At 35.7% G+C, this 27,714-nt stretch overlaps 1 protein-coding gene across 1 annotated transcript; it reads right to left on the bottom strand.

The window, feature by feature from the left end:
• Positions 1 to 700: 700 nt before the first annotated feature.
• LOC128672331 (uncharacterized protein) lies at positions 701 to 27,593 on the bottom strand. Its single transcript, XM_053749419.2, has 6 exons — positions 26,981 to 27,593; positions 16,414 to 16,635; positions 7,013 to 7,116; positions 6,400 to 6,537; positions 2,194 to 2,334; positions 701 to 1,945 (listed from the first exon to the last, which is right to left on the bottom strand). Exons 1-6 carry the CDS (start codon positions 27,303 to 27,305, stop codon positions 1,880 to 1,882), a joined length of 996 nt encoding a protein of 331 aa, XP_053605394.1. The 5' UTR covers positions 27,306 to 27,593; the 3' UTR covers positions 701 to 1,879.
• Between the last annotated feature and the right edge of the window lie 121 nt (positions 27,594 to 27,714).

Below are 27,714 nucleotides of genomic sequence, written 5' to 3'. Positions count from 1 at the left end.
CAGACTGTTGATGATGATGAGTGAACTGATTAGATAAATAAGTACAGTTATTTGATACTTATGAAAGTTTAAGTGTTATTAACCGGGTCAATTTTATTATTAAAGTTCCTACCTACTTAATTAATATGGTAAACTTCCAGTGTTCTTATTTGATGTTTCTTTTTTGTATCACATTTTTCATTTAAATAAACATACTTAAAGTACATTCAACAATTTCATTTAAATAATGACTTCCCCTTAAATTGTTCCAAATATATCCTACATTCTCTCCTTTAGTCCAACTGATTAATCATCGTACTTCCAAATAACCCCAATATAGTGGCACTATAGTTTTATAGTGCAAGATTTTACAACAAAATTGAACAAGAGCACTATAGACATATAGCCAGGTACACACTATCAATGTTCTGATTATCGCCAAACTGATTCAAATTAAAACTGGCCTACATTTTACTGAAATATTAAACATTTTGTGTCGATTTCCAGATAGCCCCAAAATTGCGAAAATTGGAACAGCGCTTATAAAACAGGCTATCTTCGGAATTTTAATCAATATACGTTTGAAAATAATAGTTCCGGAAACGCCACTTCAAAATCTGTCCAAATTAATCATCAAAACAGGATTATTTAAACATAAAGTCGTTAAAAAAATTGTTTTTTACCAAATCTTGTACCAAATAGCCCCATTTAACGGTATATATTCTGATCCCCTTGACGGGGAATTATAATAGAATAGAAAATAATTAAAATAAAACGGATACACTAGGGTATCAGATTTTGGTGATCAGATTGGTTAGTGCGGGTTTACATTTCACTTCTCATCATCGAATCGATTCGAAATGAGACAAAGCAAATCAATCACATTGCGCCATTGTGACGCAACGACAACCACACTGCATTGTTGGTTGGTTTGGTTCGCTGCGTCTCATTTATCATCGATTAGATGGTGAGAAGTAAAATGCTAACCCGCATTCCCCTCAGGACCAGAATAACTCGTTCGATCGAATAGGTTATCTAGGGTATTTTTGTGCATTAAAAAATAGTACTGCTGATTTTTATTTTATTCAACTTGTCTCGTATTCGTAGATATGTTTGTCATACGTAATTATTTACCATAAAACTGCAGATAATTGGCTACGCGATAATTGGCTAACCGTAGGTAATATAGTATTCTAGCGCAATATCATACATTTTATATTATTTATTGATTAAATGCAACAAATGACGTTGGAAAAACCGTGCTATAAAAACTGTTAGAATATTTAGAAAAAGTTAGAGATAGTATTGCCCAAACTACGAACATTAATTCTTATAAAAAACTTGGTTACCCTACACATCATTTCCACTGTAAGGCCGCTTATTTCATAGTTGAATCAGAAGAACATACTTTCATGTTTTTTTTAATTAGATATGGAAATAAAGATAGAAGCATTCTGTCTTTTATGTTAATGTTATGTAATTTCTTTTGAATACCTATTCCGTATTGTTGTAAAATAACTTTCGCATTTTATATTCATTATAGTGTGTCAGGCAGAACATTGGCGGTTTAACTGCTGTGTGTTCATTTATCACTGTTTTTCTTAAATATAGGAAAATAACAAGTCTACCCTATATCATACTATTCTTAGATTTATTTTCATAGATTAGAATAGTTAGATTAGTTTCAACACTACCCTAAGAAAAATGTTGAAAACCGACGGCGCATGTGGTTTTTTGATCTTTTGGAGTGATTATGTATGTACCTAAGAACATTATTTGATGTTCAAGATTGCTTTAAATCTTAATTTTTTACTTTGTGTGTTTAGCATAAGAAAAATGTGGCATGGTAGCGGATGAGCGGCGAGCGGGGAGACGAGCGGGGCGTGCTTAGGCGCAGGCGTCAGAGCTGGCGGAGCGGCGCGCGGCAGTCCACGCGCGACATCCACGCCAGGTCGCGAGTGGTCACCTAGAATAGATAGTAGCTTAAATATAGGAGGATATTTGAACAGGTTTAGCTTTCGTATAAGGAGAATGCTAAAAAATAAACGCAAAGCGAACAGAAAAGGTACATCGTCCTTACAAATATTATAAATGCAAAAATCCGTCACTTACGTTTTCACAGCTGAACCGCTGTTAAACCGATTTTGATGAAATTTGGGATGCAACTTTTTATGCCAATTTGGATGGATACCCAGACAGGAAGCTGAGAGTCACCTGATGCATGGAGTAGACCGCCAGCACCACCAGCACGTGCATGATGTTGTGGGAGTTCAGACAGCGGTCCACGGTGCCCGGGAACCACTTCTCCGGGATGTGCATGGCACCGATCACGCCGCCCCCCAGAGACACCGCGTCCTGAAATGGTACACATTCAAACATCATGTAAATACAACTATCATTCTTTTATGAAAATCGGTATAATGGCAGTGGCACTTTTCATCAAAATAATGTGGAATCAAATTTTTCGACCTATAAGACAAGTATTTGATGATCTTCATCAACATAATAATTATAGGCTACAGATCTGATGATTTGCGAAGTGCCCAGTCTAGAACCCACCACCACCACCACCAACAGTAGCCTCGTCTGGAGTGGGGAACGAGGTCGTAACAGTCCTATTTTCGTTACTACGTTTTTTATTTTATTACATGAACTTGTGAAAGTCAAATACGAACTGAAAGCGGATTATGCCTAGTCTCGTGTTTGTTACCAACATATCTCGTATGTAAATAACTTCGTGAAAGTTTAATTCAAGTTTCCACTGGTTATGCTTCATAGCAACGGGCGCACTGGGCGCGACAGGCGCTGGGGCACCATTAAATAAAGTAACTACAGACTAGTCGCCTCCGCGCTCCGTCTTAGCAGTGAAGAAATATTCAAGGGAACCCGTTCGTTTTAATCTCGTTTTAGGAGCAATCAATTGTACACTATACTGGCGGCCCGTCCCTTTGGTCGGGTCTAATCTAAAATAAAATAAAAGTAGCCTATTTACTCGAAGGTTTCGTCTGTCTCCGTGCCAATTTTCAGTTTATTCATTACAAATAAAGAAACAAAAATACAAATCTTTATAATATTACCTCTAGTATTGATATTATGGATTATAATACTAATATCGATAAGTCTACTTATACATTTGAAATTGAGAAAATATGTATGACCTATATAGAGTTATTCATCACTACTTAGATAAGCAAAGTCGTGCGCGAAGGTCTTTTGAATGTATATCTGTGCTTGAATTTCTTTCCAATGATGTGCGCTTTCAACACTATTTTGTGACTGATGACCTTATTCTGTGCCTTCTTTATTCTACGGCGACACGGGGCAAGTTAATTGCACATTTATGCACGGGTAACGAAGCCACACAATCCCGCCCCTGCTGGCGAGGCTCCTGATTAATCTGTTTACGTCAACCCAACTTGCCGACGGGCTCTCGGCATATTAAAAATAGACATGTACCTATAACCTCAAATAGGGATAAATATATATGTCTAAATAAGTATCTATTACCGATAGATTTAATAAAATGTATCGGGGGTAATTGACAACACAATACTTACCAAAGATTTTCCAGGCGACTTCTTTGATCATTTGTGTCATAATTCCTGTTATTTTTGTTCGGGTAATTTTTACTTAAATCAATGTTTGTAAGTTTTGTTTATTTATTGTATAATATGTTAGTTAAAAAGATGAAAACATGACATATAGCTATAAACATTGTAATTCTAATAAAATAAGAAAGAAAAATAATTTAATGAAAGCTGAAAGAATGACAAATTCCTTTACAATAAATTGCAAGCGTACCTATTTGGAACACATTTGTTGTCGCTATACAGCTGCAGGCCTCGGCGCTTCCCAGATTATCCCCGCAGTTGGCGCGTGGCCAGCACATAACACCACATCACCGAGACCATGGAAATCTGGCGCCTTATTTCTCTATCACGATATACATATACATACGTACCGTTAAACTTGGGTATCTTTAGCACTTTACACGTTTTTAAATCAAGTGTACCTATGTACACTTGATTTAAAAACGAGAAGTGTTATTTTTGCTTGGGAAATGTCCAATTAATTTTATCCTACCCGAAAGTACAAGTAGAATAGAAAGTATAGGTATTCTTTGTGTTCTGTTAGCACTACCAGTGAAAGCTATAGTTTGAAAGACTACTTCATAAATATATATTTACAATTAGAATTTAATTTATGGCCCTCATCTGGACGAACACAATGGATATAAAAATCAATACCATTAGTTGATCAACGCGATGATAAGTGTTCGTGACCTAACTGGTTTACGTAAATATGGAGCCTATGAGAAAAACGAATTAAAAACTCATTAGTGTCAATTCGGTAATAGTTTCTGTTAACCTTGCAACGAGCAATCTTTGAAAGTAATCTTTATTAGTAACAAATCACTATAGAATATTGGAAATCTGTGTTTGATTTCCATCTGGGTTCGCTGATATTTTAGTTGTTGTCATGGACTCTTCTTGTAAGGACTATTGATATTATGTTTTTAGCGCATTGAGTGTTGGGTTAGTGTTTGGTATATGATAACACACATATATTTCCTCCACTTTAAGCATAGAAATTTATGTTTTAGTCCCAATTAACATTTGAGAAACGAGTGTTCACCTGTTATGATAACCTAAATAAATTATAAGTACCTATTTGTTCAACTATTGACACAGTAACTAAATGGATAAGGAAAATTGTGCTTGTTCTATTATTTCCTAGTAATCCGTGTCGAGTGATTTAAAGTGCTTGTCGTGATGTGATGTAAGTTGGTCATGTTTTACTCGATTCCTCTTTTCCTCTACCGAGGCGATGGATATCAGATAAGTTCAATTTGTTTTGCTAAGTAGTAAAATTACTAAAAATCAAGCCAGCTGCCAACTTTGACCTAGTACCATTGACATTCTTAATAAGGGTTATCTGGCAATACTCAATGTCATTTGGACGATACCAAATAGTAACATACGTAGGTACTGAGATAACATAACTTAATAAGAAGATAAATTTATTTGCAGTATGTTTTGCTCCAATTTTCAGCTTCACAATTTCTAAATTTTTAGCGGCAGTCACACACATTTGTATGTCACTATTTCCGTAATCTTTTGCAATAGTATCCATTACGAGCCATATCAGTAGATCTAAGTAGTAGTAGGGGAAGTGTTTGTAAGTTTATGTGTAGAGGAGTAATCTTCGGAACTGCAACTGGTTTCCAATAGTCTTTCATCAGGAAAAAAATCATATTCCTGCTGAAGAGAAGCCCCGGGATTCATTTCACAGTCTTCAAGTTTCGGCGTCTTCCTTACGCGGTACACTGCGCGGCCTGATCCCTACTCCTGTACTGCTACTAGCTGCAGGTGGGTGCCAGACGCCTTTGGCTGATTTTTCTTTTCATTATGATTTATATTATTTATAGCACCAGAAAGCTATTAGAGTACGAGTAGAGCACTGAAATTTTATTCTCAAAATCGTTACAGTGTGAACAGACCTTGGTAAAGCAACGTTCATAATCATGATACATATTTTTAACATAGAAAAAGATATGTAAACAGATCGTTTATAACAAAATAGTTGTAATAAGACTATTCATTTTTTGTATAATGGCAAAATGATATCTAACAATAGTCAATTAACAAAATGCCTGTTTTATAAATAACTTCGCAGTAGCTTGAAGTTCATCACAAAAATGTTTGTGATGAAAACAAAACAATTTTGGTAATGAATGCTAAAAATAGACAAACATAAAATGATCATCATAAGCGATGCGCTAGTAATATAAACATTTCAATAGATATATCTATTGAAATGTTTTCGATGATGTAGTGGAAAATTTAAAAATATTTTTGAATATATGCCACGCCCTGTGACTGCTTTCCTATGAGATGTTGGGATTTTGTATAGGTACCTTATGAATGTGGTTATTATCATACAAGTGGTTAGTTCCAAAGATCAGCGTTCAAATAAACAGCCAAAACACAATTTTATCTGAGGAAAATTCACGAAGACGGAGCCGCGAGCAAAAGCAGTGGTAGGATAAAATTTATGATCTGTACTGCAGATGAAACCGGTTGTAAAATATAAGTTACACAGGCGTCGGGCACGAACTGACGTCAGACCAGACCAGACAAGACGTAGCAAGGCTCATGGAAGATGGGGGTAATTTGAATATAGAGGAAATAGGAGTACTTATATCCTGCTCACGCTTTGATACTTCGGCCATTCGACCAATGCTTAGACTATAAAATGCAAATGAACGTAGAGTATTTTTTTCAATTTCAACTGGGAGTTTCGAAGATTAGATTTCAAAAATAAACTTTTCTATTATCTTCATATCAGCTTGACGGTCTTAACTGGACGGAGTGTGTTTATGTTAGTTAGTAATTTGAAGTAATCAGACAATCGAAGTACCTGCAGGAAGACGTGCAGGATGGCGTGCGGGTCGCCGCCGCCGAGCCTGGCTGCGCGCGCGCCGGCCAGCAGCACACGCATGCAGAACGGCGCGGCAAAGCACAGCCGTCGCTCCCACGGCGACCACGCACGCATCGCCTGACACAAAGTTAAAGAAAACATGACGTGGAGACGTGGAATGGAGAGGTCACAATCTGGAATTATTGAAATTTAAAAAAATACAAGTTCAGTAATAAGGTTTCGGAATAAGGTGGGTAGCATCAAGAAATAAAAAAAAATATTTTTCTGAAAAGATGACGATTTGTGAAATGGACCCTGATAACCTTATTGACCCTGATTTAGTATTTGGTCAGAAAAGTAAAAGGCTTTGGTGTATTAACTATTCAGATTTTGTACTTAGAAGTCTTGGTTTGTGCCGCTTTGTAATGATCATCCGGTAAAAGCTTCAAGCTTTTAAAACTTTCGTTCTCTACAATTTAGTGCATTTACGTTCTAGTCGTTTTTGGATTTTTCGAAACATTTTCAGAGAAAGATAAAATATACTTTATGCTTTATTATGTTTTGTACCCATATTTCTGTCAATAGCAAATGTTGTAAAGCAGTGTTAAATTACCTTATATAGGCCAAGTAGACTGCCCAGGCAGTAGATGGCGAGTGCTGTGTACCGCAGCAGCGCAGGCGCACAGTATACCGTCGCCGTCACCATTGGGATCGCCCCTGTTGACAAATACTCACAATGTCATTATCATCCACCACCATAGATCAACAAAAAAAAAACAAACATTGTTGAACATAGCGTTGTATTATAAAACTTGTACCAGCCAGGTAGCCATTTATTCAAAGTGGATAGCAAATATTTCATGTTTAACATCATTGTCTTGTCAAAAGTATTTCTTCTTTCCTTGCGCCTATCAAGTATAGGTAAGTTATTACAAAATGTACATAGCTTATAAATTATATAATGTTCAGGTATTGAAGTAATCAGTTTAACTTATCTTTATGTGTACAAGATAAATAGCCTTACATTATGATTTCCAGGTCGATAAGAGGAAAACTTGGGGCATTAGTGAGATTAAGCTGCCATAATATAGCCTACACAAATGTGGGTGATAAATATGCTTTTAATGACTCAACGCCGACCAATCGCCAGCTGTTTGAAAATATTATATTACAATATTTATTGGAAAAGTCATACTTTACCGAATCACGCAAAAACTATTACCTGTCTTACAAATAAAATAGTTCGATTTTCGATCACATACTGTAATGCAATTCGCCCAATGAAGAGCTTTTGTAAGTAATGTGTAGGAGACGAGCGGCTGGGGGTGCCAAGTTTCTGACGCTGTATTATGTTACGTGTTTACGTCTCATTTATTTTTAGTGCCGAGACCTAGATTTCAGAGTTATCCGCATTAAAAAGATAAGCTATAAAAGGCCGCCCGCCCGCCCAGACCGGATCAGGTAGAGAACATATTGGTACAGTACATACAGTGGAAAAGTGTCCCTTGGGCGTTTGGGCGTCAAAAGTCAAGGACTAAAGTTTACACTATTTTGGTCTAAATTCTATCTGAAGTCCCTTTAAATTTCGAAACACCCAAATTGATCTTACTTTGTTTAGCTAATAATTTGATATAGATTAATTTGATTAGATCGGCGACTGTGACGGCTCAAACATCATTCATTTTGTGTGATTTTTAGATAATCATCAGTCATTTTTCTCTTCCATGGTCAATACCATCAATAAATAGTCTCGACGAATAATTATGAGTTATTGGTATTATGACCCCCAACTGCATGGTCACATTCATTATAGTTATGTTATTCGATTAATTGACTGTTTATGCCGAATTGTGCCTTGGATTCTGGAGTGTAAAACTACAATTCTCTTTTCCGACGGCAAGAAGAATTTATTTTTGGTAAGGGCATTGCATTAAGTGAACTCTACATTTAATTTCAATAGGCCCTTATTACAAAGTTAAATGATAATACACTGGCTGTCCTCTTGCCAGTTTTTATTTATAATGCATTTTTTATTAAGTAAAGCAAACGAAGCGAAAACAAGTTTATTAGATTGTAACAGATGAACGACATATAAAGTACTATGGATATGAAAGCGTAATTCATTTAATATGAGTACAAAGCTAAAGAGATTACAGCTAAGTAGCTACATAATATTTTACTTATCCTTCGAGTAGGCCAGATAGTGGCTGCCTAACAAGCTTATACCCGTATCACCTCTTCATCCAATTTACATGCATACATAGTTTATGTCGGGTGAGGAATGGCCGGCCGATCGTGCGTCAGACCGATCACCTTATAAATAAACCAAGGAACCTTTTACATACATTTTTAGATCAAATAAAAAAGGGTTGCATTATTTTATGTACATATTGAATGTGTTTGGTGACGTAGCGTTTTTTTATTAAATTTTATTGTTAAAGTTTATGAAGAAGATTAATAATGTACCTATTGACAAGCTTATATATATATATATATATATTCGTACTCGTAATAGTGATTAATATTAATTTGTATTTATTAATATCTAAAATGAAGAAAATTAGTTCCTTATCCTTTCGTAATATAAAACAAAGTCCTTTGTCACGTCTGTCTGTTCGTGTTAAACTCAAAACCGACGGATTTTCGCCAATAGATAATGTGATTCCTGAGGAAGTTCAGGTTACAATTTTATGTTTTTACCCGAGTGAAGCCGGGAAGGGCCGCTAGTTATATTATATAATAAGTAAATATACGAAAGACGAAATATTTTCGTGACCTCAGTGCTGTGATGTCTCTGTGTGATCTTTGCACATACCTAATTTATGTCCAAAAATAGAATTTGTAGATAGTTGATTAATAAAAAAAAAACATATTTTGTTTACAGAGGGATTGAATTCGCTAAGTATATTTCGGTGTGTCCCGTCGTCTGTCCGTTTCGTCTGCGCTGTCGACCAAAATAGATTAGACTCTTAAGGCCTTAACTAAGGTATGTGGATCCATTTCTGGGATCGCTGGTAACTAGTTATTTGTTTATTATTATTTGTGTTATGTAGTTGAAATTATACGACTTTAAATTATTTTTCCGTTACTAAAAGATACGTGTGATATGTACCATCGCTTCGAAATGGATCAAATGGAAGTCCTACGTTTGATCAGATATGTTCGCTTAAAGCTCTGCAACGATGATAGGCGCTCAATTTCGCTTCCAATTCGAGTGTGGAATGGGTGTGGGCTGGAGGACATTAACGGAGCCATTTTTCTTGTCTCGACACTGACCGGGGTCCGGCTAATATAAAAGAGAATGCACACAGGACAAATGACTGGCTTTTTGTGGTCATAAATTATAAAATACTAAGTGGAGAGGGGAAAAATTGGTTTTCACCGACTTCAAAAAAACGGAGGAGTATTTTTGTGGACTCGTCGCGATATTTTTTTTTTGCAATATATGAAATTGAACATCTTATAAGTAAGTATCTACTTAGATATTTATTGTAAACGTATTATTGTATAACTATTTCAAATAGTATTATACCTAAGTATTTCGAGTACAAAAAAAAAATCGAAAACGGATTTCTGTAATGATTTCTGCAATTCAATATGAGCGCGTCCTTCAACCATTACAATACCAATCAACATGAGTGTGCGTGTTGTTTTGTTAGTAAAATGTAGTTGTATCCAATTACTTGAAAACAGCAAGTCATGGATGATGTTGTATGTTTTGGACAACCTTTACCGGCCTGGCACACCGCGCCTGCCCCATTGTGCCAAGTTCCGAACTACGCAAATCGACAGCCTGAATACTTCCCCGCCACATCTATTAGAAATAAATCGTATCTACAAGAAATCTTGAAGGGGTTTATTTGATGTAAGTAGAACAATAGGGTTCATCAAAGGTACAAAGTTGAGAGCCACTTGGGTGGAGGGGTGCAGTGCGGGCCAAATCAAGGCAGAAGTGTGTCTCGATAGATCACTGAAAATAAAAGCCGATGATCACTTTATATGCACTCCCTCGACGAGCTACCAGACACAACCCAATCAACTCTATATACACTTGTCTCAAGTCGCGCTGATATTGCTGCGTATGTTAATGGGGCTGTGGTCGCTACCAAGAACAATTTTTTTATACAGGTACTGGAAAATGAGTAACCTCCCCAATATTGCGTCTTTTCAAACAGACAGAATATGGGTCAAGTTATCAAGGAAAAAAGAAAATTAAAAAGACAATTCCTCTGAAAAGCATTGCACTCATCTTTATTAAATCAAGCTTTTACAAATTTGGCACAGTCAAATGTAAAGTGTTCGTGAGTTGGCAACAGCACCCGACGGTTTTTGCTTTTTAGCACAAACAACTGATCCAATTATGAAAGTTATACCTACACTGGGTTTTTGGCGGGAACATCTAGGTTGGATTCGGCTCGGCGTAGCATGAAGTCACTTGAACACAGGCGTGTAAGCCCACCATAAACCCTCGGCTGTCTGCCGCGATAACGGTTGATTCGCTTGCCTTGAGCACAGTCGAGTAATCGAGTTGATGCAATAACACTAGGCTCCACCAAGGGGCTGAGCAGATAACCCAACCGGAAACATTATTTCCCCTGCTCGAAGTTTTTAACAGAACGCTGTTTGCTTGGAAAACGACTGCGCCAATAGATTTCGTGTCGATTTTAAAAATATGTCGAATTATATAAAAAGTATACTTTTTTGTTTGGCTAAAAATAATTTTTCGATAATGACCCATTGGTCTTTAAAGATTAAGTTTACCAACGGCTTTGGTCTTTAGAGATTGACAATCTCATTAAGTCCTTTAATGCGAAATAAATGTACCTAATGCTTATTTATGTATTAAAATTTACGTGCACTAATCACATTACTATTCTGTTTGCAGGATGCTAAATATTCATGGTTTGTGGTCGGTAATCCTATCTCTAGGGATTTCGTTTTGAGAAATTAATCTTCTAAAGGAAAATGTAAGTTTTCCACAAACCACAGCTTTTCTCTTTGTCAATAGTAGTCCACTTGGTATATGAGAAATCGTTTAAAAATATTTCACAGTATATTCACGCCTGAAAAAAACATAGAGACTTATATATTAACCTGTGGAAAAATATCTCTTTTAGTTTCTTCGAACTATTTTTTTTATTTTGCGGCTTCTGTGTAGTGGTCGCTAATTGGCGTTTTACGATTTCTAGCCCGTGGATGTGAACTATAGGATACGCCTCACGACTTTTCATCAGCATTTGAATGCAGCTTCAGAGCGTTTTAAAATGCTTGAAATGGAAAGTCAAAGTGAGTTGCTAGTGGAGTGCTTCCCTTAATAATGTGACCCAGTTAGACCGGCCTACTGACATTTATTTGTGATACAGCACCGACGTCCCGGCCTCACATGGCCTCACATTTCACCAAAATCTGGCATTTTTTTAGGCTTGCGAAACATTAAATTAGTTAAAAAGAAAGTGTAACAAATCAAAGATAAGTGTAAAAACCATTTGAATTGTAAACCATTAATAATCAAGATCTCATACTGTTATTACTATAACAGTATTAAATATCCATAACGATATAGTATTATGGTATTTTTCCCCATATAAATAGGATTGTTATATTTTAAATTATTTTAAATTATTTTTTATATTTATTGACGAGAAGACCGAAATAACTTGCTGATCATAAATAGATCCTCAGAGTGGAAATAAAGTAAGAATGTAACAAAAATTAAAAAGCGAAATGATTAGTAAAGTTTGAAGGTTTTAATGTTCACGAGCTACAGTGGCATTGCACTTGACCTGTGTGCAAAATCGAATGCAACGGGTGGCGGGTACATCGTGCGGCGCGGCGGCGTGAACACGTGAGTCATGGTATACGCCGTAATACCTAATTATATTTTTCCGCTAACGTGGGTTTCCTCCATATTACTAACTAATTTTATTTTGAGCGATATATTACAAATGGTGCCAGTAACGTAAAATTGTGTCTGTAGTATTCTCACTGGTACGGTACGTTGCTACTCCTGACTATATTTTTGAAAATGTTACTTCTCGGAGACAAAAATAAAATATTCATTGTTAGCTTTTGTGTATCTTATACGAATAGACGGATTTACGTTTAGCAAGTTGATCAAAATGCCAAGAAATGACTAGTTACTAGAAAGCTAGCTATCTGTCAAACTATTCAAAACGACGACGCCAAATTGCACCATTACTAGTCATTATCAGTTAGTCTCTGCTCGTAACTACAAGTGTGGAGCACTGAAGTTAGGAAATAAATTATACTTAGTTGAAGCCGTGAGTGTGATCGACAGCGGAGATCCGATAATCCAGGGTGGCCGTCGCGGCGCCGGGTGACAAATGGCACAAGCCTTGTTGGAGAAATTATATTTCTACTTCTTTGGTAAAGGATGTTTTCACTTTGTCACGACTTGTGTGGTTAAGTTTTTTCAAAAGATCACTTGTTTACTTTTAGTTTGCTACCACAGGTAAAGTTAAATAAATTACCTACCTAAGGTAATTTATTTAACATTATCACAAAAATATGTAAAACACAATAATTAATATTACGGACGATAAAGTAACCTCACTCTAACTTGAGGCAAATCCCGTTGTGATAACAATAACCAACCAGCCAGCTGGGTCAGTCCACAAAGGCCCACTAATGCTATTTTGCCCGCTATTTTCTTTCAAATATTTACTGTCAAGCAACCCGAGCCCCCGAATCGGAAGAAACACATTTTCATCAGTTTGGTCAATATTTACTGCGGCTTCTTCGATCTAAGTGATTGCCCAATACAAAATTAAACTTCTATGTGTTCTTTGTTAGTACTAAAGTATATTTACCCATCGAATACACGATACAAACCGTAGACTATTTATAAATACATACCTTATTGTTCTACCTTCTCTCCTCACTGTCCAGATATAAACGAAACGAGAGAATTGCTAGATATTATTATTCAGTTTCATCCATTTCAATGGTTATTTACTTACCAATACTTATTTATTGTTATTTACCGTTAGAAGGATTGGCCTTTTTATGTTGTGGATCGCGGAAAATGCCATTATTGATAGGACAATCTTGTATGTACCATCTATCCAATTAACGATATTATATATACTTGTAAAAAGTAACCTGTTATACCCTACCTACTATACGAAAACACAGACCATACGAAAATTTGGTATATCAAACCGGTATATGATAGCGCAACAAAAGAAGTAAATGCTTTATGCAAAGTAATTCAAACATAAAATGGGCGTTTTATGCCTTATACACAATAAAAGGCCTGAAGTAACCCAGCCTGGGTTAGTTTGACGCCGCCGTAAAATGAAATAATATTCATTTACTTTGCTCTGAAACATTTTATCGTAGACACATCTCCCTGAGGGACGAAGAATATCAAAGTGGCTGAATGCGCAGTTATTAGTTAAAATTAGGTCAAATAAGGGCTATGAATAACTTAATTATGTAATACATAGCTATAGTATTACAATATATATATCAAATTGAATGTGAATGGTGAATAAATATAAAATGCTTGAATTTTTTTTGACATATTATTATAATGTACATATTATGTAAATTTGTTGTTTTAGGCAGCTTATTCCTTATGCTTTCATATTTTATTTACATAATAAATTGGAGCGCGTCACTCCAGCGCCATATTATTGTTTTTCATACGGGATTTCCCTCGAGCTTCTTTGTTACGAATCTAATGCCATTTTCGTGCAATGTAAGAGATCTCTCAATAAATACGGCAACTTTATATCGCTAGCTAGCTGTTATTAACCACAATTCACATGCGCAAAATATCTTTCGAGAACACAGAGACTGCTACTATTATTTGGGGAACAAAAATTTCAGAAATATAAATCAAATTCAACTTAGTTATGTAAATACAATTCAGTTATGTGGTCCGTAAAGAATTTAAATCAATGCCGGATATGTGTAACAAAGGTCTACAAGTTGGCCCCATTAAATTTAGTTAGGAGCTCGCCTCAGCCTGTATACCTGCATCCGCCACAATGACCAGACTAAGCTGCTAATTCAATTTACTGACGGTGAAGATATACTATGGTTACTCGCACCTGCGCAAAGACAATAACGTCACAAGCCTATGCTGTAGAGTAGTACAGTCTATATTTTAGTTCAATTACTGAACATCAGGATAGCCATAATTTCTTAACGTTTGGATTTTGCTATAACAATAAGTAAATAATATATTACATATACAATTTGCATTAAATTAGGTATTTTGAAAAAATATAATTTGCCAGTTTGCGAGATCTTTTGTCTAGACAAAACCCAATCGTCGAAGATGATGCTCTAGATTTTTATCTATACGTAGGTAAGAATAAAATCTGGGATTTATGAAACGTTATCATACTGATTCAACATTTATCTGTACATTGCGCAGGTGTTAAGTCAACACATTTGTGACCATTAAAGCGTAGAACTTGTGGTATACTTATTATATTATATTTATTTATTATATTGTGTAATAGGAATGCGTGGAGGAAGTTAGGAGAGGCCTTTGCTCAGTAACACTTAAATAGCTAGAAAAAATCTTAAGACGGTTTTGTACGGTACGGTGACTGAATCGTTTCGTTTACCTCTAAATACATTTACGTATTACGAGTACTAAAAATAGATTGGAATACTGAAGACCATTATCGAGATATTTTTTATGTTTTTCATGTCAGTTGATGATGAATACTTAACGTTACAATGTCATTGGATTTATCTCGTTTTTTTTTTCCAACTAGAAATAGAAAGTAGTTGTCGAGATAGATTCGATGAGCCAATCATCGGCCGGACGCTACGAGGTGCGACTCACTTAGCTTCGGGAAATGGGAAATCGGAGACGTTGATGAGATTAAACTGCACATCCATAGATTTATAAATTAACATCGAATTAGATCATATTTTATCTATGTATTAGATAGTGTAAAAACATATTTGACAGAGAACTTGCTGCGCTGTGGGTTTAACCTACAAAAAATATGTATTTGGAATTTGACACAGATAGTTTCATTATCTATCCGAAACGGAGACTACACCGAAAAGGAGATGGCCTTTTCGGTGTACCTCTTCTTCTGCTGCGGTCCGGTAATCCGGATGGTAGCAAATTTTGCCCAATTTTTTGGCCGCATATGACAAACATGACCGGCCCAGTCCCACTTTAATCTGGCAGTTTGTGCACCTACATTTACTTTAGTAAGGGAACGTAGTCTGGTATTCCTTATCTTGTGTATTAGATGTAAGCCCATACCTACTTAATTTTAAATTACTAGCACCAATTCAAAAATATTCAAGATGCAGTTTGAGCCCAGTGAAGTAAAGTTCAGGGTTGCAAGGTGAATCGATGCTAACCTGGTGGCGTGCAACCTTCGTGCAATACTATCTGCAATCTGTAGGGTCGTCGGCGGGATGCTAGATTATACAGTCTGTGGTAGACCGACCTAGCCTGCAATGCCACAATTTCTTTTATTCAAACTCAACACAACGTGTGCTAGTTTAAGTTACCTATATTTGGTTGTACTTTAATTAAAATATCAGTATTGAAAATATACATAAGAGAGAACTTACGGGGATAATAAGATAAAGCTAAATACGTGGATTAAGGATTATTTTTGTTCATTTTACTATATTAACAGCTTTAATAACTTATGATCGATTAGACTACAAATATCTACTAATGGTAATCATGGTGCCTTAAAACTAATTCTAATCAAATGCCAAAATAAATAGCCAATTTGGTGTCATAGCTAGAATCACAGCTGTGGTTAAAATCTAATTATAACTTTAATTTCAACATACCTACGAGTACATTTGAGTAGTAAGTACTTGCGTTTAATGTGCATTCAGGACAAAGAAAACTACACATTATCCTGCCATAACTCGTAAATTTCGTAATTTCGTAGACACGTATTTTACGTCTAGATATGAAATTAAACGCCTTTATGAAAGTACATAATAACACGCGGGGCGAATCAAAAACAAAGAGATTTTCAAGCAACTTACCTATGCTCTGGCTGACCCAGATCCCCAGCATATCGAGCTGCAGTAGTCGATGGTACAGCGCCTCGCCGCGGTCGTGGTTCATGAAGAGGTGGTACAAGAAAGAGCCGCACCAGGGCGCCAGAGCTCCCAACAGGTGGCACAGCGACAGAAACCAGGAGCGCCCGCCGCCGCCCCATGGCAGCAGCCCCGGCAGAACCGCCAGAATATACACTAGAGATACACCTGAAACAAAACCACAAGGATTTCAAAAATACGTTTGTGCGGCTGGGGTACTTCTTTACATTCACTTTGTAAACGTCGAATAACGTTATTAGTTGAAACGTCTATTCGACCATAGATATATAGACATAGAAGACAAGAACGCGAACGCAATTATATTTTTTCATTTAGTTATTACGTAGCTCTCTCTGTCTTTAATTGACTAGCACCATTTTCTACTCATCCCAATTTACACACAAAAATAATCCACCTGTCTATTGATAAAGTCACTTATTCACAATCACCACAATAGAAAATAAATTCCCCGCGCGAAGCGGAGCTACGTGACCAGTATTCTAACATTTCCAACCTAGAAATGCTAGGATGATATGATATGGTACGAATAAAGGGGAATTTCGCTTTAAATTCAGCGGGATGGACGGATGAAAATATTTAAACGCGCTTCGTGCTAGTTCCTTCTGTTTTATAAAGGCACGTTGGTTTCTGCCAGAGCAGTGCTTGAAAGGAGTTTTAATTTGTTGTGTAGTTTGGTTGTACTTTTTCTTCATTCATAAGTATAACTAAACTATTGCCGCTATGTAACTTGGCATAAATGTTCTCCACCACATCCGTAAGTGTAATTGTACTGAAATTTATGAGTAGCTACTTAAATATTTAACCAAAATGTGGTGTGAATGGAATGAAAAGGGTGCCCAAGCGGTACAGGCTTAAGTAGGCGTGTTTGTATTGTGAAGCACGCGACCCCATCACGCAAGTTCGCCGAACGCTGTTGCTGCGCCAGATATTAACGTTACATCTTAACCTGAAAAATTTACGTCACATGGGTGACTAAGTATGCTTGAATTAAGTACTTGAAGATTTGGAATTCAAAACTTGATCAGCGTGAGATTGCTAGAAATAATCGTGAAAAGATTGACGAATGTCATAAAGCAATTTATAATGCTGATTTTGAAGTGGACCAAACTTTTTTCAATGTAGAGCAAGGCATTAACATTTTACAGAGCGTGAAAATAAATGAAAATAATTTGAGAAAGCAATATCCACAATCACTCAATTAAGTCACCGTTAGCAAAATTAAATTTTCCTTTAGCTTGACAATTAATTTAAACTACATTTCAGTTCATGTCGGGAATGGAGCCGTAAAATGTGGCATTAGTAGAAATAAGCCAGTTTCCACCACCACAGAGTTTATGTTTTTATGAGTTTCTCGGTTCTATTTCAGAGGAAGGAATTAAAAGTAAAAATTCTAAATGTAAATTAAGTTCGACCATGATAGTGCTAGTTCAAAGAAAGAAAAAGATTTTAAGTGGCACATTTCTTAAAAATAAAATTTGTTTATTTCAGGTTACAGGACCCGGACTACGGGATTCATTCATTCGTACAAAAAGGTCAAATCCGACAGATGATTTGTTTTTTTCAAAAGTTACATTGTTAGTCCCATAGATAACAACATATATTAATTTTATCTATGGTTTCCGCCGTTATAAAAGTAACTGCCGTGATTAGTCTTGCGAGAGTAATAAATGTTGGTAACTATCTTTCGCTTGCGTTCTTCCCGGAATCTTGTATTTGACAGACACAGCAAGGCAGTGCAAAACGACGCGATGCATCAAATTCAAATGCGTGAATATATTATATGGCCTATGTTGTCGTCCTAAATACTCATACGAGGACGGCACCGCAGCGCGTTATTTGCGTTCAGACGCTCTCCTAGGACGTTAGGTCAGGGAAATTACACTCCGTGATCTCATTAGCAGCAGGTTACTGTGTTAACTTTTGTTTCGTGAAATCCATGCATAATAGCCTAATATAATTACTTAACTGCGTAGGACGGAGAACCATCCTGCCTACACACGTACCTACCATGTCATAGCTGACAAATTCTGTTAACTAATTTCGGTTTCAATCAGAAATATACCATATTTGAAGTGTAATTATTAACCCGAAATCTGTGTCCTGAATCGAGGTTAAATACGGAGATGAGATAAAAGAAAAATATATAAAGATACATCGAATATGGAATAAAACATCGCTCTCTCTTCCCTCTTAAATCCACAGAACAAATAATTCTACGAATTAGTAATATATAACTAATTATTTAGTGAAATACTTTTAACAAATTACACGCTTACCTGTGAAGTCTTAAAAAATTATATACTTATTTGGATGCGGTTTCTTACGAGTAGCGAGTAAGTTACTACAGTATACTGCAAAATTACGATAGGACGCGCGATGGTGCCGTGTTTTTAATAAAGTCGCGAAGAAACATTTTCGCGTGAATATATCCACGACGATATTAATAATTTCATACTATATCCAGCCTTAAAACGTATTGCTACATACTAAAAGTACGTGAAAATCCGATAAATAACTTAAGAATTGTTTTGTTGTGAGATGCGTTGCGTGCCAAGGAACAATTCATCGCATGAATTATTCTTGTTATATCACTTGAATTATTTCACCATTCAAAAATTAATATGAATGGTCCGAATATACCTTGCAAAATAACAGAAAAAGAGATGAAGTTAAAAAGATTAATGGATAATTTCTAATGCGATGCCTAAAAATAAATTATTTTGAAGGCTGTGCTCGACCTCGCTAACCGTCGTTCGGTTGATCGTGTTGGGTGGGCGGCGCCCAGGAAGCCGGAGAGGGCGGGCGGATCTAATGGAGCCTACTTTCTGCGACGGATTGCCGCCTTTGTTTAGAAATTCGACAAATCAATATTATATTCAGACTTTCACTAAATACGATAATTGTCGAATATATTCATTTATATTTAAATTTATACTGATTTACAAGACACGTATAAATGTAGATTGATTGATTGATTGAGAGGCGGTGCAAGCGTTGCAGTATAGATGTGACAGGCGATATGTTCGCGGGGCGGGGCGGCTATTACAAATGTAAATAATTCCACTTTGATCAATCAATATATTGCAAGTATTAGTCTTCATACATATTATCTACATAAATAAATGTATGTAGTTTATATGGTGGTATTGTTATTTGATGGCAGCTCATGTGTTATCTGTCTTTTCTCTCGTTTATTTCTTCGGAATCTGTTTCCTAGGGACTGTTTGTTTAGTATTTGCTTTTTAAAACTCTCTTCCACCTCCATTAACATTATAAATGCGAAAGCAAGTTTATATATTTATTTGTGAAGAGGTAATTTCAACCAACTCAACCAATATTCTTGAAATTTTTCACATATGTAGTTTGAAGTATGTAGAAGAACATAGGGTACCTTTCATCCCGGAAAATTGACGCAGGCGAAGACGCGGGCATAAAGCTAGTAAAAATAAAATATTTTTAAGAATAGAGATAATAAACAGAACACTGATAGGAAAAATAAATGAAATAGTACTATGAGCCACTATGGTTACTGATAAGTATACTGTAACTATTATGTAATGTGTGCTATACTGTAATGGGAATGAAAAAAATCAATAAAATGCGAATTGCGCTATCCCAAGGGCTCTGTAGCTAGTAACTCAGTAGCTAGCTGAAATTAAAATTAAATATCCAAAACTGCTGTCTCGTTCAGCTCAACGTTCGTTGATTTTTTAAAGACTTAAAGATAACCTGATTACCTCACGTAGAATTGAATAATGCATTATTTGAGTAACTTAAACATACACGCACACTATATTAAAATTAAAATTAAATTATACTTATAACTAACAATAAGCCTGAGAGTGCTGCAGCAACTGAGGAGGTGATAAGCTCAGTGAAAACTATTTAATAACTTACTTAAGTAAATAATTTGACGCAAAATACATTTCACTTTTCAATTTTCAACATCGAATTCATTTAGATGTGTGCATTTGCATTAGATTCAATCCAAATCTCATAAAACACTGTTTTAAGAGATTTGCATGTATACTCGTACAATATTGTCCAATTACGTCTAAATAGCGATGTCACCCGCTACGCCACTATCTAAATGGGCCTGCGACAACTCGGTCAGAACTTTCCGTATTTAGCCGTAGAAGTTTGGACTTGAATATGCTGAAGGCTTACGGTTGAATCCCTCTTGTATAATAAAGTGTATTTCACTCGGATTTTCAAACGGAAGACTACTCACCAACTCTGAACAAGACAACTCGAAAATACATATACTTGACAGATAATAGTTGAAAGTAGCTAGTTTAGCTTTTGGAGTTACAAGAACTTTTGTTTTGAAAATTTTTGTATAAAAAAATTGTCCATTAATTCATTTTTAAAGAATTTGTCAAATTCTGTGGATTAACCTACTTGATAAATAGTGCAATTTACGTAAAATGCACGTAAATTGCACTATTTAATAAGTAGGTTTTTTCCAAAGACGCCTTAATGATGTCGGATTTTTATTAGATAATAGGGTTAACAATATTACGCATGTAACCCTATAAGATGAGTGTCAGCATCATTTTAATTAATGTCAAAGTTTACTGTACCTCGCTTTGTTTGTTGAGGATCGCTGGCCGGGAGCAAAGCAGAGATGGGATTACGACCAACAATTCTCAGTTTATTCCCAAAAAGCCAGGCACAAACTTATTAGTTAGGTTTGCGTCAGACTGGGAATAAATTTTAAGGCATCTCTGACTTGGGAGTCAGCTGTGAAAAATTTGTTCTTACTAGATATTAAATACTGCTGAAATTAATTACTTATGTCAAAATTCGAGAGGGATTATTTATTTTCATCGTTTACGTAAATAAATTAAGGATTATAGTGATTTAATTAATTTAATAACATTATTATTTAGGTTATAGTGTTTTATATGGAATATTAGCGGACCCTCCCGGTTTCGCTCGGGTAAAACCATAATAAATTATACATCTAAACCTAACGAATCGCTATATCTATTGAAACAACCAGCATCAAAAGTTTAAAAGATCTAAGCAAGCATACATAGGGACAGACAGTTTTATACTATGTAGTGATTGCAATAAATATAGAAACAAGTACGTTTCTTTCTATTTTATTGGTTTCCATTAATTGTAATAAATTGTTTTGTTTATATAGTAACTATTAGGGTATGTTAAGAACCGTTTGCGTAATGTAACACGCTGGGGTGTTCTGCGTGTAACTACTTGTATTTATTACGCCGTTAGATTTAATAATGTTGCCTAAGCTAAATACACAGTATAGTATGTCAACAACTAGAAGCAACTCCATTAATACCAACTTGAATTACAGAGCGGACGTCGACTGCCTTAAAACTGCACACCAAGTCCACTAAATTTAATTAGAAAACTAAATACTATATACTAACTTAGATAAAACTTAGTACTAACTAGTACGGCTTAAGTTGTATGTTTTTAAGAAGACTCTTTAAAACATTGCACAAAAAATTTGACTGCTAAACAAACTTCAAATAGGTAGTTTAGGTGTAATTTATTTCGATATAACTTACTATTAATTATTGACTTACTCGAATGGAATATGATATTAACCTAGGTGACTTAACATAATATCACGTATGCCCATCTTATTGTATGTATATACATATTATTATATACATTATTTACAAGTTTTTAACTTAACATTGAAAAATTACGCCCGTTTTATTTGTTTTTAATTCAAGAATTTATAGAAATACATAGTGTTTTGTATTTTTAGAAACGACAAGGAAGGAGTCATTTAATGTATCTAGTTATTGGACACAACACAAAGAAGGAAAGAAAGGGATAGCTGTGACATCTAGTTATCTATACGAAAATTATAAAGAGGAAGACTATACTGTATGTTTGAAGGTTTATAGTAAAACATTGTAATTTCTGCAGTAAATTTTCCTAAAATAAATAAAATTGTAATAATTATGCACAAATATTACTTCTCTTCCGGGATTGTTTGTTAAGTTCAAATATGTATTTCTAACGTAAGCAAAATAAACTATACTTGTTGAGCGTGTACTTAGCTAAATTATTAGACAATATGAAGAGCAGCTGCTACTGTATTAACTATAAGAGTATCTTTTGGTATGACTTTTACTAATTAGTACGTAGACAAGGACAATAAGAGGAGATAAGACTCTCGGGAATCGAACTTTTTCACCTCTTTATTTAAGTAAGTGACATGCCAATATAAAGTATATAGCTATATATATCAAACTAAACCACGGGCAGGGTGCCCATGCAACAACACACTTTATGCCTACGAGAACATCTTAACAGGTGACCGAGAGCAATAAATTGAGTGAATGCCTTCTGGCCGCCTGCCAAGTGTTACACAACAGTATTTGGGTGAAGGCTGAGCCGCCCCGTAGTCGTGGATCGTGGATGCACACCGAGTCGGTTCAGGTTCTCCGAGGGCCGTAACCGCACTTTTGCTTAAATTTGTTAACGAAGCTGAAATTGCCTACAATAAGCGACGATTACGTTTTTACAGGCACTTTCTCAAATTGGTTATGTAAGTGGTAAGTGGTTATTCTCTTAATGAGAGTTCATATTTACATATTAGAGATAAATAAACTCTTGGTAAAGAATTATCTTAATAACAAGTTACCTATTATAAAAAAAATATAAACGTAAATGGAGATCGAGTCAGATTAATCCATATCCATAATAATATATTCATGAAAATAATTTAATGACATGAAAATAATTTTTAATTTAATTTAGATGTTACATAATTGTATATTTTTTCAAACAAATTGATCACACTATACTAAAAGAAATAATGACATATGTAGGTAGATGATATGCATTTATGTGATAGAAGTTATAAATCACAATATAGTTTTCTTTGTTTGTTACGTAAGACACGTCAAACGTTTGATAACGTTTTTTTTACGTCTGTTATTAAACATGCAAAGCATGTTCCTGAAATTCCTGTTTGTCTGTCCTTAGTAGGTACTCGTTTTCTAGCATCTTATCCTCGGGAGCACTTAGCGCGGTCGGTATATTCCACTATTTCCTCGTCGCCATCTGTCTTTGTCTCGACCATCAATTGTTTGATAGTCAACATCAGTTTTCATCGCCTTACATATTCCGAGCCCTTTGGTTACCCACAACTACAAATTATTACTTAGGAGATTTGAAGTACAAGTATTTCTGAAAGGAACCCAAGCTCACTTTAGTGGATTATTACAAAAAACATATTTCCAAAAATGTTTGGTGTTATTGTTATCACGTAATGAACATGAAACTACTTAACTAATGTACAATTCGGAGGTTTTAAATTGGGAGCGTAAAATGTACCCTCAATAATGCCTGTATATATATGCAAGGTTGTATAAATGGCAGTGTTGCCATAATAACAGCACAACAGCCGCGTGCTGACGGCCGCGGGCAAACATGTCACCAGCAAATTACTATGTTGCTATCGACCAGCTTCGTGCAATCGATATTCAGCGCATTGCACTATGTCTTTTCATGTTACTTTAGATGACTCTATGTAATTAGTGGCGAACTTATGTATTATATGATGATGATGTCCGACCTGACGTGTACTGACATTATTAAGTTTATCATGGACACTAAGGTGAAATTATATGTATATCGTATTCCCGTAAATACTTTATACAATGCAACTACCTCAAAGTGGTGATTTAGTGGAGCAGTGTTTGAATGGAACTAAAATACTTTTCAGAATAAGAAAATCTCCTTTGTCTCCTACAATATTGATATATAAAATATCCTATGATTACTAAATATCCTATGACACTAATTATTTAAATCTGAATTCATTGTGATTTACCATAAAGTGCAAAATAATTTTGCATGTGCTTCAGTTGAGATTTATACCCCCGTTTTAAAGTTACAAAGGGTCGCGTAAAGCAGTTGAAGGGGAAAGTGACTACTTTTAAACACGCTCATGACAAAGTTGTGCTTTCAAATTTTACGTTTATTTTATTAGTGAACCATGACACTTTTTCATATGACACCTGGAAGACATGCAAGGGCACTCAAGTTTTTACGTAAAAACATAAATAAACCCAGTTTTTATCTTTAGTATGAACTATCCACATTTTCATGGGATTATACTAAAATGTACTTTTTCTATCATTTTTATTAGTTAAAGTAAAAGAAGCGAAATTTCAAAAATTGAGTTTTATAATAAGATCGCATTTTATTTCTGCAGTGCCCAATTGGAATACTGGAATACACTGCGGAATCTGTCAAGCACTCGCTCGACTGTGCCTCGCTGTACTCGCGTCAATGTGTCCGGGACATAATTGGACCACAGAAAATGCAAGGGTAGGGTATCCCCTACGTTATTTCTGTTTATTTTTAAATATGTGTAAGTTGACTATATTTTCTCTCTTTTAACTGAGTTTAAAATTTTTTTTTTCAATTTAACATCCTGACAAAAATACGCATATATAAACTTTCTTCTCCATGATAAAAAATATAGAATCCAACTAAAGAATCCAACTCCAAATAAAGAATCCAACTTTTTACAAATATTTTTTCAATATTTTTAACAAGAAAAATACTATTAACTGCTTTAATTTAAAGCTTTAATGTAAGTATTTAATTTGTAAGTTTAAAATATAAGTTTAATTTAGTTAGCTTTAATTTTATTTATATAGTTTTAACTTTATACATAAAATAAAGTGTGAACATTTACAGCTACATTTAAAGCTACATTTAAAGCTAAACAATGCTAATAAATATATTGACTGTACAGCCCACGACGAGTGAGAAAAGTAAACTTTGTAAGTAAACATCTTCAGCACGAGGGTCCTTAAAGTTCTTGAATCTTGAATTAATCAGACAGAGATGCTCAAATTAGGGAAGGCGCGGAAATAAAATCAAATGATACACAAAAATAAAAAATATACATACAGAACAAAACAATACAAACAATGATTTTGACGTTTTGTCCGCGGATTATGAATACGTGGATGGTTGCTTTTCAATGATAGTATTGTGATGAATAAGATGGAAGCTTTTACAATCGATTTGAGCAAAAGTAATGTTTGCTGTTTTCACTATCATTCAGATAGATAATAATAGTCAGTTTAAGTTAACACAAATAAATATTTAAGTATATATTTTTTACTTCAATATTTATATTCTTAGGTCTTATTGCATTCAATGTGTGACAAAAAATCATGTCCATGCAGTAAGCCGTTGAGGAGTTCCCATGTTTGAAGCCGTTACTGGGTGCACCATCCCGTCATTCTTATTATAATAATGCATTGTCATCCAAACTAAACGTGTGTACAACATTTCAGCTCAATCGATTGATGATATCTGCTTCAAACTTTAGTTGACTTATAGAACATAACGACATACATATAGTCACATTGCAAGTGAAAAAAAGCTTGTAATAAAAAGAATTTGATCGTAACGGCATCGTACCAGGGTGGTAGCAGTTATGTATGTATATATAGAGAAGACTCGTTTTTCGTAGCAATAATATATTTTCGTAGGCGTCCCTTTAACTACGAAGTATCTTAGTCGGGAATAGCTTCTACGGGCCGTAGCGGTTAACAAATGCCACGCGCACTGCTACGAGCTACGACTCTGCTACGAGATTATAGAATAGGAATATTAGCAATATTTTAGCGTTTACGGATTTGAGTACCCAAATGAACGTGATTTTATCTCGGAATCGATTTAGTGAATGTAATTAAAAAGTAGCTTATAGTCTATCCATGATTTTAATTATTTTATGATACGACGAAACTGTTATTGCATAATTATTTTTTTTACGTAATAATATTATAAATGGTATTAAGTTTGTATGTTTGTTATCACTTCACGTTCTATCTATTCAACCAATCTTCTTGAAATTTTTAAGTATGGAGAAGAACATAGGGTACTTTCATTCCGGAAAAATAACTGCTCACGTACAAAAATTACGCATGCTAAGCGGGCAACAGCTAGTAAAAAATTATGTTTACAAGGTATTAGTATTAAATTATAATATGTCTTAAAACAAATAAATGAGTAAGACTTTAGAAAATATAACTTTAATTATATTTGTCTACAAATGTATAAACAAATGTACACAAATATAATGAAAGTTAAATTTACACTTTCATTGCCTATGTGAATAGGCAATACATAGGTGAAAATAAATATTCATACTTATTATCAATTGTAATAAATAGTCCTCTCCGATTTTTTTTCGTAAATATCTCCTATGTACAGACTTAGTCCAGTTACAGTTGTACTATAAGTATAGATAGTAGAAAAAAGTGTCGTATGCCGCTTTATTTTTTAAATACGATGATTGCTGAGAAGTCATTGTTTAGAAATTGCACGCGACATGCAAGCTATACTTAGCGTCAGGAAAAACTACAGTTTTATCAACTTACTAGTTAGTAACAATTTTTCGTCTTTGTGCACTTTTTCCAATCATTTTCCACGTTGCAGGCTCCATCTAACAGCTAAGAAATGATAAACGTACCATGTGTTAGTATGTTAATGGTCTCATTGTGGAAGTAGAAGAGGCTCCGTAGACAGCCACCCCAGGTCTGCAACGGGCGGTAGCCGGTCAGCACGTAAGGGTTGAACTGCAGATGCTGCGGCATGTCCCGCCAGTGCAGCAACTCCACGCCGCGCGACTCCGCCGCCGTCCCGGCCTCAGCGTTAAGATCCGAACGCTCCCCGCCTTCATTATCACAGATACGCTCCAACGACTTTTTCCTCTTTTTAGGTCCTTTCCCGTTCACTTCTTGAATTGACATATCGAACATTTTTGTACATGTATCAGCTACGAGAAAGTCTCTCATAACAGAATGCTAGCGACGCGGAGCGGAGCGGGAGGCTGCGGCGCGCTCCCCTGTACGTTCTCTGATGCGTTCTGCGCCCGCATGGCCGGCGAGCTTCGAGCAGATTTTGTACAAATATCACAGCTAGAGCATTGATTGACGTCTCGCCGTGGTCGCGCGGGCTTTCTGTGAAGTCCCTCGGGCGGCAGTGCGGTGCCGCGCGGCCGCTGGGCGGCGTGCTGGCGGACAGGACTCGGCTGCAGGCCGCGACTGCCGGGCGCGTCGGGACCCGTTCGAGCCGCCGCCGCCGCGACCCCTCGCCCCGCAGATTTGCGCACTGCGCAAACCCGATCAGCTGATTCCCGCCAGAAGATCGGTCGCCACAATCCCTTAACGTTCACGTTCCTACATTTCCTCATATTTTTCTAGC

This window comes from Plodia interpunctella, chromosome 9 (assembly GCF_027563975.2).
Source record: "Plodia interpunctella isolate USDA-ARS_2022_Savannah chromosome 9, ilPloInte3.2, whole genome shotgun sequence".
NCBI lineage: Eukaryota > Metazoa > Arthropoda > Insecta > Lepidoptera > Pyralidae > Plodia > Plodia interpunctella.
The sequence above is the reverse complement of the archived record's forward strand: the minus strand, read 5'-3'. Positions and strand labels throughout refer to the sequence as shown.